The sequence below is a fragment of the Dicentrarchus labrax genome, unplaced genomic scaffold (assembly GCF_905237075.1).
Source record: "Dicentrarchus labrax unplaced genomic scaffold, dlabrax2021, whole genome shotgun sequence".
Classification (NCBI taxonomy): domain Eukaryota; kingdom Metazoa; phylum Chordata; class Actinopteri; family Moronidae; genus Dicentrarchus; species Dicentrarchus labrax.
Window position 1 is genome coordinate 22,440,449 of NW_026136708.1, and position 19,363 is coordinate 22,459,811.

General features: G+C 39.5%; 2 protein-coding genes across 2 annotated transcripts; one reads left to right on the forward strand and one right to left on the reverse strand.

Moving 5' to 3' along the window:
- Positions 1-408: 408 nt before the first annotated feature.
- Positions 409-12,771, forward strand: plg (plasminogen). The gene is made up of 20 exons (XM_051409757.1): positions 409-528; positions 730-850; positions 3,253-3,388; positions 3,501-3,607; positions 4,071-4,185; positions 4,277-4,416; positions 5,040-5,160; positions 5,251-5,369; positions 5,675-5,837; positions 6,498-6,622; positions 6,894-7,053; positions 8,047-8,252; positions 8,345-8,493; positions 8,640-8,733; positions 9,561-9,675; positions 9,833-9,907; positions 10,010-10,150; positions 10,594-10,700; positions 11,702-11,847; positions 12,310-12,771. The coding sequence occupies exons 2-20, from the start codon at positions 802-804 to the stop codon at positions 12,469-12,471; spliced, it is 2,430 nt and encodes an 809-aa protein (XP_051265717.1). The 5' UTR covers positions 409-528; positions 730-801; the 3' UTR covers positions 12,472-12,771.
- On the reverse strand, positions 12,569-19,153 carry LOC127368688 (solute carrier family 22 member 2-like). The gene is made up of 12 exons (XM_051409773.1): positions 18,467-19,153; positions 17,222-17,269; positions 16,995-17,098; positions 16,287-16,441; positions 15,933-16,101; positions 15,267-15,381; positions 14,812-14,912; positions 14,531-14,745; positions 13,908-14,016; positions 13,722-13,834; positions 13,190-13,289; positions 12,569-12,983 (listed from the first exon to the last, which is right to left on the reverse strand). Exons 1-12 carry the CDS (start codon positions 18,818-18,820, stop codon positions 12,896-12,898), a joined length of 1,671 nt encoding a protein of 556 aa, XP_051265733.1. The 5' UTR covers positions 18,821-19,153; the 3' UTR covers positions 12,569-12,895.
- Positions 19,154-19,363: the final 210 nt, after the last annotated feature.

A 19,363-nucleotide genomic window follows, 5' to 3' on the forward strand; every position in this document is an offset into this window, starting at 1 on the left:
TAAGTAGTATCACTAATACTGACACAATTTGCTTGAACAGTTGCTGTCCCACAATGCACCAAAGAGTCTAAAGTAGGTTGTTTTGTAATCACTTGTTTGCAGTTGAGGACATTGGTCCCTTTTAGCTGAAGATTAACTACATATATTGATCTTGTTTGATCTAGATCACATAGTATTCATCAGTAGAATGAGAAATGGAGTATTTCACTATAACATACAAATGCATTACCCTTAAATATTCCCCCCGACATGCAACTGAAAATGAACATTTTAACACCTCACAGGACATACAAATGTTTTTAGGCTGGATGCAAATTTCAGTGAAGTGATGAAGAGAAAGAAATAGCATGTTGATAAGAAATAAAAGGTCACATGGTATCAAAAGAGGTCAAAGCTCATGACCAGTCTCCTAAATCTGTTGTAGCTGTAGAAAAGCCACAGGATAGGTCAGTCCATCTCAACACAGACAAGAAGCCTCCCAGTTCTCTTCCTGCTCTCCAACTGATGGTGTTTCATAACTGGAACAAGGTAAGAATTAAACCATACACGGTGCATTCAAACATATTTAATAATATACCAGAAATGATTAACTCTGTGATATAGCAATACAACATTTAGTGTTCCAAAATTTCCCATAAACAAGGTTTATGACCTGTAGCTCTTTTGACGTCCTTGTCGGGCCAATGATTGACTAATGCTGTCCTATTTGTCTTCCTGACATGCTAAAAGGAGCCCAATAATATACCAGGAGGTACCTCGCTGAGTTAGTCGACTATGAGCTGCTAGTATAAGGGCCTCGCCATGGACCTTAACAAAGTAGCTTTCCTCCTGGGAGCCCTGCTCTGCACTGGTAAGATATAATGGCATCTTTGTATGATCATTATGAATAGTTCTGCGACTATATAATTGCTGCGAAATACAAAAAAGTAGGACAGACAATACTGTGCTAAACTGTGAGACTGCCAGGGCAACCCTGTCCAAGTTGATTAAAAATGTTCTTTCATTGCTTTTTTCATCATTCAATCAAGCAGGGATGTATTAAGAGACACGTCTGGATGCGCATAATACAGATTTTATTCACTTTGTGTCTAGTTTACATAGTTTGGAGGCAGCTCCAAAGATTGGAAAGCAGAGAAGGTCAGAGACAGATTGAAAATAATCCTGCTGAAGGGGCGACACAAAAGCAAATTTCAAGTTCATCTGATTCTTGTAAAATCCGTTTTGTTCTGTCTGAATTACATCAAAGCAATCACTTTAAATGCCTGACAGTCTAGAGTTTTTATTGGGTCATTGTATGGCTTTTGATACCCTCAATAACTCCGCCTGCCTGACTGATTTTGTGTAAATGCTGCAGCAACTGGGGAGCTGAAACCTACCTCTTCACAAATATCATATATGGTATACCACAGGGTTTAATCTTAGGTCCTGTTCTGTTTTGTACAAATGTCTTCACTTGACTTACCAATTAGGAAATATGACATATTAGTAATTGTTAGGCAGATGATATTCACTTGTGTGTACTTATGAGCTGAATGAACCTCTGTGTTAGATGACAAAAAACTTTATAAACTTTATAAAAGGGTTAAGTCCGTTGCAGCCACCAGAATTATAACTATTTCCAGAATAACCTTTGGGCTGTGACATCAAATTTTGAGGGAAGTGTTAGAGTTAATATTGGTACCACTCTCATGTCTGAAGCTACAGCTAGGAGATGCTTAGCTTAGCTTAGCTTAGCTTAGCATAGCATGAAGACTGGAAACAGCGTTGCACTTTGGGTTTTATATTGATATATTGTTTCACCCTAAACATAGCCCAGCTAGCTGTTTCCTACTACTTTTAGTGTTTATGCTAAGCTAACCTACTGCTGGTTGAAGAATCATCTTCTTGTATAACTCTCAACAAAAAAGTGAATAAGCGTATCACCCTTTAATCAGACTGTTTATGCTAGACTAACTCAGGGACAAAGATTCAGACAAGTCAAACTAGCAATATAGCTGTAACTTCTTAATTTCCCTTATTCTGTCCTGGTTTGATCAGAATAAAAAGCACAATTCAAAGTCTGCAACACTCAGACTGATGCACTTCGGAGCAAAAACATGCATGTGATTAAACTTATATCCCAGAAACCAAAGTCAAACAGCTTTTTTTCTAAATCACTAATGTATAGGTTAAATTATGATGATACTGTTTGGGAGTCCAAGTGTGAGAACAGTAAATATTCTGAAGCAACAGAGTGCTTTTGTGTTTTCTGTGTATTTGATATCTGTGACTCACTGGGGAACAGACAGTACAAGGTTGTGGTCATAATATTTGTCAGTCAAATTAGTCAGCAATGGTTTCCACACACAGTGTTACAAACACAATGTGACACAATTCCCATTCATGTAGCATGTTATAAATATAACAACTCATGAACAATTTTTCATTATAAAAACCACTTGTAAAATTACACTACAATAGTCGACTTGTGATTCAAGATCTGAAGACTTTAAAAATATAGATTATTTTAATCAGAACTTAATAAGAGAAAAATCAGAAGTTATTAATAATTCAGTCTTTAATTCAAGCTAATTAGGTCAGAACACTGGATTAAATTACAGAATATGAGGAAAATCTACATTAACATTATATCTTCCATTTGGAAAGTATATATGTATAGCCTAACATATGTTTGTGTATGTACAGTGTGTATGCCCATTTGTGGGTTTACATAGTTTTTCAATCTTTCTTTAACCCTTTAACTAATTAAAGTTTAAAATGTTGCATGTTCTGTCAATTAATTGTGTGTAGACTCTGAGTAACGTAACACAATTAAACTATCTCGAACTGTAGTTGAGTGAGTATTTACAGTCTTTGACCTACATGAACAAATAAGACGATCAGCAAGAAGCTTGGCTGTTTCTATGTAGTTTATTCTTGATGTCTGCCACCAATTCACCACTCGAGTTAGATTTCCCCTCAAAATCAGACCAAACAAGGTGATGGTACCACTACCGCATTTGTCTACAGGGGCCGCCAAAATCAAAAAATAATGAAGGTGTCTTGTAGCTGCTCTAATTGTCTCCCCTTTATTCCTAGATAACTTTTTATTGTGTAATATTTGAAAATGTATGTTTTTATTTTATTTTTATAACTTTGTTCTTGTTTATTGAGCTTGCTTGACATTCATTCATTCTTTTATTCATACATTGAATGATAATCAATGCTCTGTATATTTGACAAGGAATTAATAGTTTTCGTCTCTGATTTCAGTTAGCGGTACTGAGGTGGATGGATACGCCAAAACTGAAGGAGCGTGGATCCTCTCGCTGAAAAGACAACAGTACAGCGCAAACACTGCAGCTGAGTGTGCCATCAAATGTGATGCTGAAATAACCTTCACATGCAAGCAAGTTCACACTTTTATAATCCAAACTTTTTCATTTTCTCTGGTGGTATAATTTAGTTTTTATATTTAAGGCTCTGCATTCCAACCTGACACCTGCGCTGTGTTTTCACAGGTCTTTCATATATATTGAAAAGGACCAAGAATGTTGGACAGTAGGAGCAAACTCTAAAACAGAGACTATCCTGCGCAGAAGCAGCACGGCTTTATATGAAAAAAATGGCAAGTCCTTTTGTCTGTCTGTTACGAGTTATATAAGTAACCTCTTAGTAAGTCTCTTTTATTGTATTATGGTGTCCTTACGTTGTCTATATGAAAGGTCTACAAGAGTGCACTTCATGCCCCAGTTTACATGATATTTTTAAGCCTCCATTACATTGTGGTTAATGTTTAGCTTATGTTGCATGATCAGTGATGTTTGGACAGCAAACACTGCGAGGAGGTGATGCACATTGAACACTACTGGGACTCAGATTTGGGGGATGAAACATCACTTTAGTTGGAATCAGATAAATGATTCACTCAAAGAATTGTCTGACATATTTATCCACCAGTGAATAATTACATTATTGTACTCTGCAGTACACTATACAGTGAACTTCTCAGCAAGCATTCCTCCAAAATACATAGGAGGTTGAATTTATTGAATCATAAAACATGTTGACTCTTTTTGTGTCTTGTCTAGGATACCTCCTGGAGTGTGTAAATGGAATAGGAACAGATTACAGTGGAACAAAGACCAAAACGAAATCCGGAAAGATATGTCAGAGATGGATGGCAAAATACCCACACAGGCCCAAGTGAGTATTCACATATTATGATGTCGATGTACATATTACATCACATCCTTTAATAGTCTTCATAACATTTATCTCAATGTGTCTGCTGCAGCATCACACCCCAGAGCCATCCTCTGGCAGACCTGGAGTCTAACTTCTGCAGAAACCCTGATGGAGACAGTGGTGGACCCTGGTGTTACACCACCGACCCCAACACCCGCTGGGAACACTGCGAAGTACCTAGCTGCACTGGTAAAAAAAAAAAAAAAAAAAGGATTTATTGTGTTTATATTTTTGTTAATATGTGTGTATGCCTGTGTTGTGACACAAAATATAAATTATTGCTGCGTCATAAATCATTTAACTTTCACAGTCTACCATTTAATTTTAATTTAAGTGTCAAAATTATTCTTCAAAGGCTTCCGCAAAAGAAAAATAAATATTCTGTGCAGAGCATTTACACATTTTTTCCCTTAACAATCCAAGAGGATGAAGGTAGATCTCCTCCTATTTATCAATCAGTCGATCCCAGGTTTCAGACTGGAGATCATGCATGTTTGTACTGAGACTTTTCCTCTAGGGCCACCTTGAGATTGTCAGTTATGGTTTTGAGTGAAATGTCTTCACAACTAATAGATGTATTGCCATTTAATGTGGTACATACATGAATTCTCTCCACAGGATGATTTGTAATAAAATTTGACCTATACTTTGGTTTATGACCAAATTTCTGAAAAAATAATTACATTCCCTTGAACCTCAGCTGTAGCAGTGTGTATGTATACACTCATACATACTGAACACACATGAAGTAAATGTATAGGCAGAATACAGCAGAGCGGTATGGTGATGTGTCCATGCTTGTTCCTTTATAGAGGAGTGTATACACTGCAGTGGTGAGAACTACAGAGGGAAAATCTCCACTACAGAAAAAGGCTTCACCTGCCAACGCTGGGACTCCCAGAAACCTCACAACCATGGCTACAACCCCAGCGCGTAAGACTACAGGACACTTTTTTAAAAATTAAATATTGTTTTTTTGGGCTGAGAATTTTCTTTTTAATGTTCCATTGATGTTTTCTTTAGACTTCCAGGGAAGTATCTGGAGGAGAACTACTGCAGAAACCCAGATGGAGACCCCCGACCCTGGTGCTTCACCACCAGCCCATCCAAACGATGGGACTTCTGCTCCATACCCCGTTGCAGTAAGTCCTCCTATTTTAATATGCTTCTTTTACTTCTTCTAAAATACCATATAAAATATATATATATATATATATATATTATTTTGACATTGTTACAAAATGTTTTCATTAGTGTATAATCAGTAATCAAAGAAAAAGAATGTAAACAATACTATAAATATAAATATATTGCTGTCAGTATGAAGCTACCTTATCAAAGTATTCACTTTTACATATTAAATAAGGCCCTATGACCACATTTGTTGAATAGGAACTATTTAGTCATTTGTATTTTTTCAGTCTTGTTTTTCATCTTCTGTACTCAGCGTCCGAGCCTCCCACCATCGTCCCAGAGATCACCTGTACCACTAGTGAAGGTGGATTGTACCGAGGCACAATGGCCGTGACAGAGTCTGGCAAAACCTGCCAGAGCTGGTCGGCTCAGACACCGCATAAACACAACCGCACGCCAGACAACTACCCCTGCAAGTAAGAGCGAATATAATCCAAAGATTTTGAGAGGGACCTATGTATTTGACATTTACTCCATTTTCCACTTTACACTAACTGCCAAGCCATCTAACCAAAAACCCATTCAAAAAACCCACTGACTTTGAGACGAGGGAAGCTTTGTAGGTGAGGAGGAGGATTTTAAATTCTATTCTGAATTTTACAGGGAGCCAGTGCAGAGAAGGTAATACAGGAGAAATATGATCTCTTTTCCTAGTTCCTGTCAGTACTTGTTCAGACATCCAGGTTTCTATGTCCTTAAGATATGCTTGTAATTTAGATAATTGATTAATTTCATCAGGCTTGATTGATAGATATAAGTGGGTATCATCTGCATAACAGTGAAAGTTAATTGAGTGATTCCTAATAATGTTGCCTAAGGGAAGTGCTAAATGCAAACTTATTTCCAGGATTTAGGACTCATTCCTGCAGCACTCTATTACATATGCTCGTACAAGTTAACAATATATCTTGCTTTTATACAGTATCGCACCAGATCAGGCAGGTCATGAACACAAAAACTCCCCGGAAACAAAACAGTGTAAATGAAGTCCTTAGAGAAAGCCAGAAGCATATTCCCAAGCATGTTGCCTTTATTTACCTGTGTTCATCATCATATTACTGTCTATTGTTTGTCAGAGGCCTAGATAACAACTACTGTCGTAACCCTGACAATGAGAGGATGCCCTGGTGTTACACAACTGACAGCGAAACTCGCTGGGAGTACTGCAGAGTGCCGACCTGTGAGAATGGAGCCGGACCAGGTATAACAGTGATCAACGAGGATGATGATGAAGTCCACTTTAGAAACAGCTGCACTTAATTCAGGATTTATTGCAGTTATAGTAGCTGTAATATGATTTATATACCTGCTCAGCAGTGTTCTGTAATCTGTTCATATACTTTAAAGAAAGAGCAAAAACAATGATTATTGATCGATGGTTAAATTAATGTGACAGTAATGTTAATGACTAGAAAAGAGTGCGTATGAGAATGCATCAATGACCCAGCATGATTTCTTGTCTCCTGCTGCAGACGAGCCTGTGATCCCCACAGAGGAGGAAGACTGTTACGTGGGGGATGGGACGAGTTACCGTGGCATAACATCAGAGACGATCAGTGGAAAAAGATGTCAAAACTGGAAATTGATGACTCCTCACAGCCACAACAAAACTCCTCAGAATTTCCCGACAGCGTGAGCATCAATTCCTGTCTACTAACGCATTGTATATTCAAAACAGCAGATTTCAGGCATAGTGAATTCATGAAAACCTGACCGCTGAGGCACAACTCTCGACCTAGATGTCCCCAAAACAGCACTAAAATCTGGCAGCAACACTATGCCATGTATCTAGCTCATATTTGGCCCTGAGGTCCCCAGCTGACTATCTAGGATACCAGTCCAACACATGTATTAAAGGATAAACCAAGGGCATACTCTAGATGTTTCAGTTTTTCTGTCAACAGAAAAGCTCGCCTGCTCACACAATGGTTGCGTTTCATTAGTAGTTCCACTTCCCCTCGTTCACTTACCCTCAGCCCTTGGTATGACGTAACAGCATACGTCGCACGGAGGCCACTTGGAGCGCGGAGGGAAAGTGGGCGGGGGAGGAGCGGGGGATTTAAATGAAATGCACTTGCGCTTGGAGTCTACTCATTGGCAGCCGTCGGCGTTATAGCGGCAATGACGTAAACTGCAATGCATTGTGGGTGATATCCACCTCGGAGTGACCATCGTTGTTCACTCGCTCCCTCAGCCCTCCGAGGGTCCATCTCACCAAATTCACTTCAGTTTTCCAGACAATTGGAACGACACTTATGATGGCGGCGGGGATTCCCCCGAGGGCAAGTGAACGAGGGCGTGTTGAACGACTAATGAAACGCAGCCACAGTCTTGTATTCATCAGCACTGCCCTAAAGCATACTTGCCTGCTTTATTGTCTGTTGTCTAAATGGGACTATAATTTACTAAATTAACATCGTGCTGTTTGGAAAAAGACTTTAAAATAGAGATTGAGACCATAAACTCATTAGGAAACTGTTTACTGAGCTCATAAATCAGTTGAGATTTACAAACCAGCAGAGATCATTAGCTCCTTACCTTGTTTGATTCTTGGAGTTAAAATACAAAACCTTGTAGGATGTGGGTTCCTGCTGTCCTGAAGTTCCAGGTTTTCTCTTTCAACAGGGACCTCAGGAGGAATCTGTGCAGGAACCCTGACGGAGACCGAGCTCCCTGGTGTTACACCACAGACCCCAGAGTCCGCTGGGAGTACTGCAACCTGGAGAAATGTAGCGCAAATCCTGCAGGAGCATCACCCACCAGACCGCCTATACCCCAGTCCCCCGAGTCCCCCGAGTCCCCCACTGCCACCCAGACCACACCGGAGAGGGGTAAAATATTCTTTTAAAATGTGTGTTTTAAGCTCGCTTTCCAGTTTATTTTATCCTTTATTTACCTACTTGTTTATCGGTTGCTGTGCTAGACTGTAAAATTGGAAATGGAGAAACATACCGGGGTCCGACCTCCATCACCATTCTGGGCGTGACCTGCCAGGCTTGGAGTGCTCAGACCCCTCACCAACACAACAGTTTCACTCCACAATCGCACCCCACTAAGGGTCTGGATGGCAACGTAAGTGTGTGTCTTCCTATAGGAACCATTTTGAGGTGCAGACTTTTGGAGTGATGGCATTTCCTGTTAGATTTAATGATAATTCAGAAGCTGGTAAATCATTATATTTGTTTCCAATTTGTTGATTCTCTCATTGTCACCGTCAGAGCTGCAGAAACCCAGATAACGACGTTAACGGGCCGTGGTGCTACACTACTGACAGGAACAAGAAGTGGGACTACTGTCAGATCCCCGACTGTGGTATGTATGCGTAGGACATTACAGTTAATTATTTAACTTTTTAACCACTCTACCCACGTGGCTTGAGAAAAATTATTGCATAATATGGATCATCATTAAATTAGGTACACACATTCATAGTCCACAGAGGATGAATCCTACTGACAGGCCTTAGTTAACTCAGTTAGCACGGGCCAGCCCCGCTCAGGTCTGCTCTGGTCCTACATGGTCGTATTATGTAAGATCCACCATCTGGAAGCTTGGCAACCAATCGTAAATGACAAATGACAACCTGTGTCCAGACAGTTGATGATAGTAAATAGAATCTCTTTAGGTTTTGGACGGTTGGTCAGACAATATAAACAATTTGAGGACTTTACTGTTGGCCTTGGAAAATTGTGATGGACAATTTTTACTGTGACACTAGACTAAATGGTTTATCAATTAATAGAGAAAATGACCTGATTAATAGATAACGGAAATAACTGTTAGTTACAGCCGTCGACATGTGAAACCCCCTTTTTATAGCCTCAAATAACTAAGTAAAAACAAACTTTGAAGAAAAATTAACACTTGAACATAGCGTGATAAGAACTACTTAAAATGACAGAAACCTGTACTTTGATTTGATTAGTTTGGATCATGTCTCATCTGCTGACATGGAGGCAACGGGCTTTATGACCTATACTGCAGACAGGCACCAATAATAGAATCCACTTGTTGTCCAAAACTTCAGCTATCTCAAGTATAATGAGCACCAGCTTCAGAGGCTGTACATGTTACGTTTTGTTGACTGATACCGATTGATTCAAACAAAGTCACGTTGTGTTTCACTCCTTTCTCTTTAGCTGGACTTAAGTGTGGCACGCCAGTCACCAAACCAAAGCGTTGTTTTGGTCGTATTGTGGGAGGCTGCGTGTCTAAACCTTATTCGTGGCCGTGGCAAATCAGCCTCCGAACCAAGTGAGTAGAACAATACAAGCATATGATTCCATGGGACTGTTTTCTTATTTTATGTTTTCCTTTATTTTACTTTTGATCTCTGTATATTCATATTATCTCAGCTGGGGGTGTTTCTTCTGTCCTACTTAAATACATTTCTGTCTGTCTCTTCTACCAGTACAGGGGTTCATTTCTGTGGAGGAACTCTGATTCACCCTCAGTGGGTCCTTACTGCCGCACACTGCCTGGAGAGGTCAGACAAACAATTGAAAAACATCTAAAGACCAAATCCTGTAGTAACTACCACTGTATAATCTGTATTTAAAAAAAATAATAAATCTGTTGTGTACTGTAGGTCCAAACGGCCCTCAGCCTACAAGGTGCTCCTGGGGATCCACACAGAGAGAGCCATTGAGCCGTCCAAACAAGAGAGGAACCTGGAGAAACTGGTGTTAGGACCCAACAGATCCGACATCGCTCTGCTTAAACTACAGACGTGAGTACTGGACTGATCCTCCTCCCACTACAAATATGAGTTCAGGTGCTAATAATCATAATGATACTGATTATTACTTGCTATATATATTAAAAATAAGTTACTTGCTTTATATTAGAAGCCTGCTTTTGTACAACAAACAGTAACTTAAAAGTGTGGGGTTTGGCAAATTGAAGAATATTCATCTTTTACAACCGTAATACTTCACATTTGCTGTGCACAGCTTTTCAAACTTCATTTACATTTTATTTATGTAACTGTAAATAAAATATTTGATGTATTTTTTTGTATTTCTGTTCTAAAAAAAACACTTTGATGACATCAGATTGAGCTTGTGATGGTAATTTGTGTGATGTTTTAGAGATTTCATTAATAATCAGTATTTAATAATAATCACCACTGACACTGTTGTTCCTTTGTGTGCGTTTCTTGTGTTTTTCCAGCCCTGTACTAATAAATGACAAAGTGCTGCCAGCTTGTCTGCCAGAGAAGGATTACACTGTTCCCAGTGAAACTGAGTGTTACGTTACTGGATGGGGTGAAACTCAAGGTAAAGTTCGTTATGTGTTGTGCCAAAGAGACCCCATTTGGACGGTTGCACTTTAATATTTCTTTCAAGGGCTGTTTGAGGGTAAAGACTTGGTTTTAAGGTCAGGGTTTAGGGTTTCTACTGAGGTTTTTGAACAAAGCTTTGGATATTTGTTTTAATATTAAAAAAAAGTCTATTATTATTATTAATAGACTATCAAATGAGTCAGTCTTTTGAATAGAGAGTAGGATTTGTTGGTTTCTGTATGTTACACAATTCCAAGTTGGAGCTTGAGACAGAGACATTTTGAGCAGTATCTTTATTGATTTTGTAGCGGCCTGAATATACAATGTGCTGGTTTGTATTAAAGTGTGTACCTTTTGAAATGAGATATTTAGAGGTTAAATATTGTATGTTTTATCGTAATAGACAGGTTTGACGAGTTACTCAAAAGGTTTAATTTATTACTCATTATTCATTTATTTTATTCATACTTTTATTACTTTACTTATTACTCCCTGCCAACAGTAATTAGCTCCACTACTAGTATATTACTTTTCTGATACCATAAATTAATTCAGACTTATTAAATGATTATTGAAATTAAAATCAGTAAAGAAATTGGAATATTTTCAGCCACTAAATGTTTCCATCTTCTAGCTAGTTTCCTCCACGATTACAAAAACGTATCCGAGGATGTTATTGGATTGTTGGAAAATAGTGGGAAAATACAACAAACTGAATATATTAGTAAGTAGGTACACTACTAGTTACTGGGGAAACTAGTAATGAGTTACTTCCCAACACTGGTAATAGAATATTTGATCCATGCTAACACACTAGATCCGATACACTGAATGTGTAGAACAAGTTGGTGAAACAACCCAACTGGAAAATTCCTAAACTGTAACGCAACGCCTCTTCAAAATTCCCCAGTTGAAGGGAAATCCTGTACTGATGAAGGTAATGATAACGAGGAGGAAGAGGAGGATGGTGGCTAACAGCTGGGAGGTGTGTTGCAGGTACAGGAGGTGACGGCCTCCTGAAGGAAACTGGTTTCCCTGTGATCGCGAACAAGGTCTGTAATCGTCCATCCTACCTGAACGGCAGAGTCAAAGACCACGAGATGTGTGCCGGAAACATCGAGGGAGGAACAGACAGCTGCCAGGTATGGAAAATACAGAAACTGGACTTTCTTGATACAGTAACTTTTTGATTTACAGGTCTCTAATTCTTAGGTAACTCACTTTCCTAGTAAAAAAAAATCTGTGATTGGGTCAAATTATAGATAAAATAGACTCATTGTTCAAGTGGTTCAATTAATTTCTAGTGTAACCCTGACAGGTCCAGCTGAACATGTTACATTTGTCTTCACACTAACATATAATTCAACATGTTTGCAATGATTAATTAATAATGAATGAATATTTTTTGATTAAAGCAAGTTACATAAAGTCTTTTGTGGCTCCAGATGGAGGCTGTGGGTAAGAAACGTGCTCTGCCTTCCTTTTTTATTGAGGTTCTTTTCCTGCCTGGTTTTGGTAGCAGTTGAACTGAAAATCATCTAATGCACCAAATGTGTACAAGTTGGAAAATACATTCTGCTTCACGTCTGTTTTTGTCCCTGCAGGGTGACAGCGGTGGTCCTCTGGTGTGTAATAGCCAGACAGGGTTTGTCCTACAGGGTGTGACATCATGGGGTCTGGGATGCGCCAACGCCATGAAACCCGGCGTCTACGCTCGGGTCTCCAAGTTTATCGACTGGATTGACACGACAATCAAAGCCAATTAAAAACTATCCACCTTTTAACAAATACAGTAGGGTTAAATGTGACCAGTTGCAGAAAAGTCACCATTCATTGTACTTTTTGAAGATATTTTAGCATATGTGTGTGTGTGTGTGTGTGTGTGTGTGTGTGTGTGTGTGTGTGTGTGTGTGGGTGTGGGTGTGTGTTTGCAGCCTGTTTCTGATGTCAACAAAGTGTTTTGTTTCCTGTGGTGGAAGCACTATAAGCAGATCATATTCCTGCTTTTGGGATGTAAAGGTGTGTTTTCTGTAAGAGCTGAAAAATAAAACTAAATACAAAAGAAATTGGGAAGCCATGCTTTATAGAAAATGTATTAAGAAAAACCTAAGTTTTTAGTTGAGGTCAATATACTGTATTACAGTGAAGGAAATCTACAGTACATACAAATGCATTGATACAAACACGCAGTCACACAGTTGTTGTTTCCTTGTTGTTTGTCAGGTCTGATTTTAAAAGTTTCTTCATTTGTAATATCTCCACTGCATCTTCCTTTTTCCTGGGAACAAAAACATACATATTCTATTAACACCTCCTTAATTCAAGTGAATCAATTACTTAATTTCTTTGTAATGTTACTCCAAAATCAGGCATCAGTTTTCTATCATTTTCTACTTATTACCCACCACTAACAAGAATTAACAAGAATAAATACTGTGTGAAACATTTCATTAAACTTTCTGGGAGAGTGGGGATGTATCTCACCTGTTAGGAAACTCAATATCATCAATGGTGTCCGGGAGAGGAACTCCTCTGGTTTCAGGCAGCAGCAACACCAAACCTCCAGCGATGAACGCGACCACTCCTGTGTGAAACACAGCGAGCAAATTTAAAACTGACTCAGTTACAGATTTATTTTAAAAAGACAGTGCTATTACAAATTCAGTGCTTCACTAGTGAATAAAGATGCAGTGGTTTTATCCCAATATGTAGCACTGCATAAAGTAAGAGTCCCATCCCCATTTATTAAGATGCTGTAAGTTCCTGGTGGTTACTTAAGGGTAAAGACTTCACTACTGAACTGAAAGGTGGTCGCCAAGTTCTTGCTCATTGTGGGAACTGTTGGGTCTCTGTAAATAATGTTATAAGGAGTTCGGTCTAAACCTGCTCTTTTTTGAAGTGTCCTGAGATAACTTCTGTGATCGGAGCAACGGATGTTTGATTTCCGAATAACGGGATGTCTGTCGTTTTCTTCAACATCATCCCAGCCGTCATGCATAACATGTCAGATACCCACCAAAGATGATGAGGGGCAGCTCCAGCCAGATGTCAGCCAGTCTGTAGAGCAGGAAGGGAGCCACGATGCCTCCAACGTCACACAGGGAGGAACAAACTGACACTCCCAGGTTCCTGGAATTACACTGAGTATTTTAGAGCTACTGTGGGATGAATGTGAGAGTAGAGCTTGTCAGTCTGACCTCACCTGACAAATGTTGGGTAGAGCTCGGTGTTAACAAACACCACCATCTCGAAGGCCATGGTGATCCCCAACCGACCGATGCAGGCCACCAACGTCTTCAACCAGAGTACACCTGAGATATGGATACGAAATACTACTTTTCACCTGGTGACATTTCTGTTTGAGATTCAGGTGTGTTAGCCTAGCAGCAGCTATGTAGTTTGGAGTTGCTGGCCTTTAGCAGGGATGAGGAGCGGTCTGTTGAGCTCCACACCCACAGATTTTTTTCAGAATCATACTTGTAGTCCTCAGCACCCACTCAAGTGACTTATCATATTTTACACCGTTTGAGAACAGTACTTTTCATTAAAATCAGAAACCATTGCATTGCATTATTTCTGACATAATTAAACCAAACCAAAGCAAATGTATTTTTTTATAGAGGTCTTTATGATCTATAGAATACTTTTTTTCTAACTTTTATTATTTTACGTCAGACTCTAAAACCATATTTAAAAAACCTTTTGTATATTTAATAAGTAAATAAAATACTACTTCTTTTACTTACTTATTTAAAAAAAAAACTGATTCCAGGGAGTTGAAACATCCCTAACGGACATGGTCAAAGAATAAGGAGTTCTTCTCACTGTCAGGGATGAAGGCAGTGATCAAGCAGGAGGCTCCAGCTACGATGTTGGCGGTGGCGAAGGGGAGGCGCCGACCAACACGTTCAATTGTGAAGAGGATGAGGAAGGCGGCAGGGAACTCCACCAGGCCAGAGATGAGGAAGTCGATGTAGATGTTTCCTCCTGCTATTCCCACCCGCATGATGAGGCCTTGATAGACCACAGCACTGGTGAACCTGCAGAGATTCAACATTTAGGGGCTTGTTTGGCCAACAAATCTGTGGGTTTTAGGTGAGTCTCACCAGTTAAACATGAGGATTAAAGTGTGTTTTCTCATATTTGGAGTTCTGACCAGGTCCAGCAGAGAGGCAGAGGGGGAGTCAGCCTCATCTTCAGCAAGTGTCTGAAACAATGATACAGCTGTGAAATTAAGCAAGGATCTTAAAGGACCAGTTTGCAGGATTTAGTGGCATCTAGTGGTGTAGTTCTCCCTCGCTTCAACCTTCCCTTCCAAGCACAAAGGAAAAACTTAGGCCAGTGTCGTCTGCATATAAAACAGCTAATCCTAATGTAAGGTTCAGGTAATCATACAATCATGAAAACATGCCTAGCAAAATTATATCCCAGTTCTACCAATAGATCCTCCTAAATGTTACACTCTGGACCTTTAATATAAATTATTATTATTATTATTATTATTATATAGTAGATCAGAAAGCGAAATTGAGATACCAAGTAAACTACTGAATCAGTTTACGTCAAAGTTCTTGGAGAGTTTCTTCTTGTTCTCCTTCGCCATAGCTTCAGTGATCTCCAAAGCTTTTGCGGAATTCTTCTGAGAGATGAGCCACCGTGGAGACTCTGGGATGAACCTGTGACACAAACAATGTTACACACCAACACACCTGCTTGTAACAGATGATTTGAGCTTGCTCTCTTTGTTAGTCTAACTTTGCACTTTTGGGAATTTTATGCTTTTATTTAATAGCTAGGAAGAGAGAGGAGAAACTGGGGACAAAGTGCTTTATTGTTAGTGCCTTAAAAAAAGTAGTTTGACATTTTGTTCTGTGCTTCAGAGACACAAGTGTGACCAGGGAACATGTTTAATAATGAGCAGTAATCTATACAAATGTTTTAGGACTGGATGTGAGATAGAGAAGCACAGAATATCCTCAATTATTACTGAGAGCTAAAGCAAGAGATGGTGGTCTCATAATGTACAACAAAAGTGCAAGGGTCTAGTTCATTGTGATGTATTTTAGGAAAAACATTGGGACTGATTTGAAACCAAAAAAAACAAACAAAAGAAACAAAGAATGTGTGCTTCCTTCGTGATTGGAGCAAAGTACTTAAACACAGACATAAAAGACAACAGGGATCCCCTCCATACCCAGATACAAAAGAGAAAACAAACATTTCTCACCAGTAGTAGGACAGGAAGAAGAGGTAGGGTGCAGTAATGACGACCTGCAGCCAACGCCAGTCAGTGATGAAGTAGGCGAGCAGAGGGAGGATGATGATGCCGATGCTAAAGACCATCTGGTACAATATTCCCACCATCCGTCTGTACTCCACTCCAACGATCTCTGTGACTGACAGTAACACAGGAAACTGATATTGTTAGAATATTTCACTGAAAAGAAAAAGAAAACAAATCACTAAGTACTAAGTATGACAGTGTGTTCATAATGTTTATGTCATTTAGTTAGTTACAGTAGATGTGGTTATTGGCTCAGAAGAAAATCAATCTCGGTAAAAGATGGAAAGTGATCCTTACGCAGCACATATGCAGACATCCACCCTCCTTTGATTCCGAAGCCAAACAGGCTCCTGACAACCAGGATGGAGATGTAGTTTGGAGCCACAGCCAGCACAATCCCTGTGATTAAATTCAGTACGTTGGACAATAGGAAACTGATCCTCCTGCCAAACCTGCAGAAATAAAATAGATTATTAACCCATTAATGTCCACACAAATCCATTACAGTTTCTCAAAATGGTGAAAGTGTGAGGCTTGGTTTAGTTGTTAGTCACTAGGGGTTGCTACATATATTGTGGACGGTTACAATACAGATTCAGAAAGAAAAATAATAATTTGTTGCTTTTTCTTGTTCCAGTTCTGCTATTGTTATTCCTATGGAATAAAATGATTAACTGCTAGTGACCAATAATAGTATGATACAGAAATGTTTCTCAAAAAATATTACGAGTTATATCAAATGCTTGGTACCACTGGATTCAAAACAACTTCTATGATATTCAGTGTAAATCTGATATTTAACATGTCAAATAGATTTTAAACTTTTGTGCTTTTGTTTGCGTTTTTAAAGACAATCTGACAATTAAGGCATGCTAACTATGTGGAATCAAACATTCTGACAAACCTGACTATCAGTTACTTAAAGTAGGTTCAGCTTTCTGCAGAACACAGTTATTAGGTGCCATACTAGGTGTAATTTGGAAGAGGTTGCAAAAATGATCTCACCTGTCAGCAAGGTAACCAAAAGCAAAGCTGCCAACGAGGAAGCCCACATTGAGAGTGGACTGGTACATGTCCACCAGCCATGCATCTGAACACACCAGGTTAAACTGGGAACAAAAGGAATAATGTTACATGTCTACATACGCTCACAGTACTGAGCACGGAGCACTGAGAAATGACTGAAATCAGCTTTATTTTGAAGCACAAATGCATCACATTTCTCCTCTCACCTCTGTGACGAAGGACTTCCTGCCTTCATACTGATACTCCCAGCCATCCTACAGACAAAAACAAATCATTGCATTTAATACAGATGGTAAAAGAACTCTAAAACTTACTCATGAGTACATATTAGACATAGAAATTCTCCCACGCAGGTGTCACTCGTGTAAAAAAATGTACCTTAATTCTGTTAAACAAAGAGCCCCCCTATTGATTTATGACCTCTAAGAATCTGTGCACACCACTGCCGAAGAGGTTCGTACCTTTCACAAGGCCAATAAAGTACTGAATTATACCACATGAAAGTGCTACATGGCAACAAGTACATCTTCACTTAACATCAGGGTCACAAGAGTTGACATTACTTTTAAAGACATGAGAAGAAAAACCAGCACATACATAGTAGATTCTTTGCCAAAGAGAATAAATATGAATCCAAAATGATCCCAGGAAGTGCTCTTACCTTCAAAACCACCTTTTAACCTCTGCCTTTATTTATATACTCACAAATGTTACTTAAGTACTTGACATGTTCTGCCTTAAAGGAATAGTTTGACATTTTGGGGAATAAAGTTATTCTCTTTCTGAGGGTTATATCAGAAGCTTTATGAAGCCCAGTAAATATTAAGCTACAGTCTGACGCCAGTTAGCTTAGCATAGCACAGAGACTGCCAACAGGGGGAAACCGCTAAACTGGCTCTGTCAGATTAACCCTGCGAGGCAGCTGGTAAGATCACAACATCACGTGAAAATCCATCGTTCCAGGCTTATTAAGTTTTGCACTTGTGTCCGAACCACAGTGGTTTAGACCAGGAGCTACGTGTGAGTGAGAAGTGGCTGTTTACTCAAAAACAATGGTGGCTCCTAAACAGGTTAGCTTAGATCCTGCTAGCATCAGTTACTTCAGAACTGGAGAGTATTTCTTTATTGAAAGAAGAGCAGAGAATGGCACTGAATACCCTAATTCAGCACAACCCTAACCACAACATAACCCTTATTCTTTTCGCATTTTCTCTATATATTCTTATATATCTTATATACATCTCTCAGAATGTTGCACTATTCCTTTAACTGTTTCTAATTGCTTGAATTCAATCAGGAAGCTGCAGTCGTGCTCACCAGTATGGCTGAAGATACAATACATTTGAATATGTTTGCTATCCCATCATTCCCCAAGAAAACTCCTGAAAGTTTTCTACTGCAGAACCAAAGAGCATCTCCTGAGATCGATCAATCAATCTCAGAGATCTCACCTTACATGTGGTAACTGGAACCCCAGTCAAGTTCAGTTCCTGTGAGTTACAGGTGAGTGCTGTGGTGTTCCAGTCCACCTCGTACCGCTCACAGCTGTTCTGCTGCAGAACTCCAGAGCTGTTGACCTTCGGCACCGTCAGCCTGCGACTGTCTGCCAGGCTCCAACCACACGCCTGCCTCCTCTGCACAACCGCAGAGTCCCGACACCAGTGATCCGGGGTGAAACCCTGGAAGACAATGCCGACGTACACGCCGGTAAAAGGCAATGACAACAGGCAGAGCAGGGCGAAGATTCGCTTCTGCCATCGGCCAAAAGTCCCAGCCTCCTCCAGGAGGTCATCAAAGGTCGTCATCGCTACTCTGATCCAAGTTCTTGTTGTTTGAGATATCAAAACAAGTCAGTTTTTGTACTGTTGAGCTACTGCACTACTGCAGATTAGTGTGAAACGCCTGTAGTCTGCTTCAGAGATTCTGACAGACTTCACACTGCTCCTCACTTAACAGGTTCAATTTGGAGCTAAAGTCCGAAAAGCCAGTTAAAAACAGTTAAATCTGCAGTGGAGGTTAAACATGTTACTGTTTAATGGAGTTAAACAGAGAATGGCAGAGGGTTTATGCAATCATTGAATGGAACTGAACTGAGCACAAGCCAAAACAAATTCTGTTACTATGCTTGAAGTGTGCTTCAGGAGTTACACAACACACATTTAGGCTCAATCATTTGGTCACAGCACACAAATGGTTACCTTTTGTTTTTCTTAATGGCAAGGTTATCAGCATTGGCAATGCATTCAGTGAACTATACTCTTAAAGCTCCCCTGTGTCTCCTAGTGGCAGTATTATAAAATACAATGTGGTGAACAGCAACCTTATTTTTCTACGAACGAAAACTTAGA

Excerpts from the sequence above, each read along its gene's own strand:
- plg (XM_051409757.1), top strand. The coding sequence starts at position 802 with ATGGACCTTAACAAAGTAGCTTTCCTCCTGGGAGCCCTGCTCTGCACT. Across the intron at positions 6,623-6,893 it reads TGAGAATGGAGCCGGACCAG|ACGAGCCTGTGATCCCCACA; the intron begins GTATAACAGTGA and ends CTCCTGCTGCAG. Across the intron at positions 8,734-9,560 it reads CTGTCAGATCCCCGACTGTG|CTGGACTTAAGTGTGGCACG; the intron begins GTATGTATGCGT and ends CTTTCTCTTTAG.
- LOC127368688 (XM_051409773.1), bottom strand. The coding sequence starts at position 18,820 with ATGACGACCTTTGATGACCTCCTGGAGGAGGCTGGGACTTTTGGCCGA. Across the intron at positions 17,270-18,466 it reads TTCCAGTTACCACATGTAAG|GATGGCTGGGAGTATCAGTA; the intron begins GTGAGATCTCTG and ends TTTTGTCTGTAG. Across the intron at positions 14,913-15,266 it reads AACTCTCCAAGAACTTTGAC|ACACTTGCTGAAGATGAGGC; the intron begins GTAAACTGATTC and ends TCATTGTTTCAG.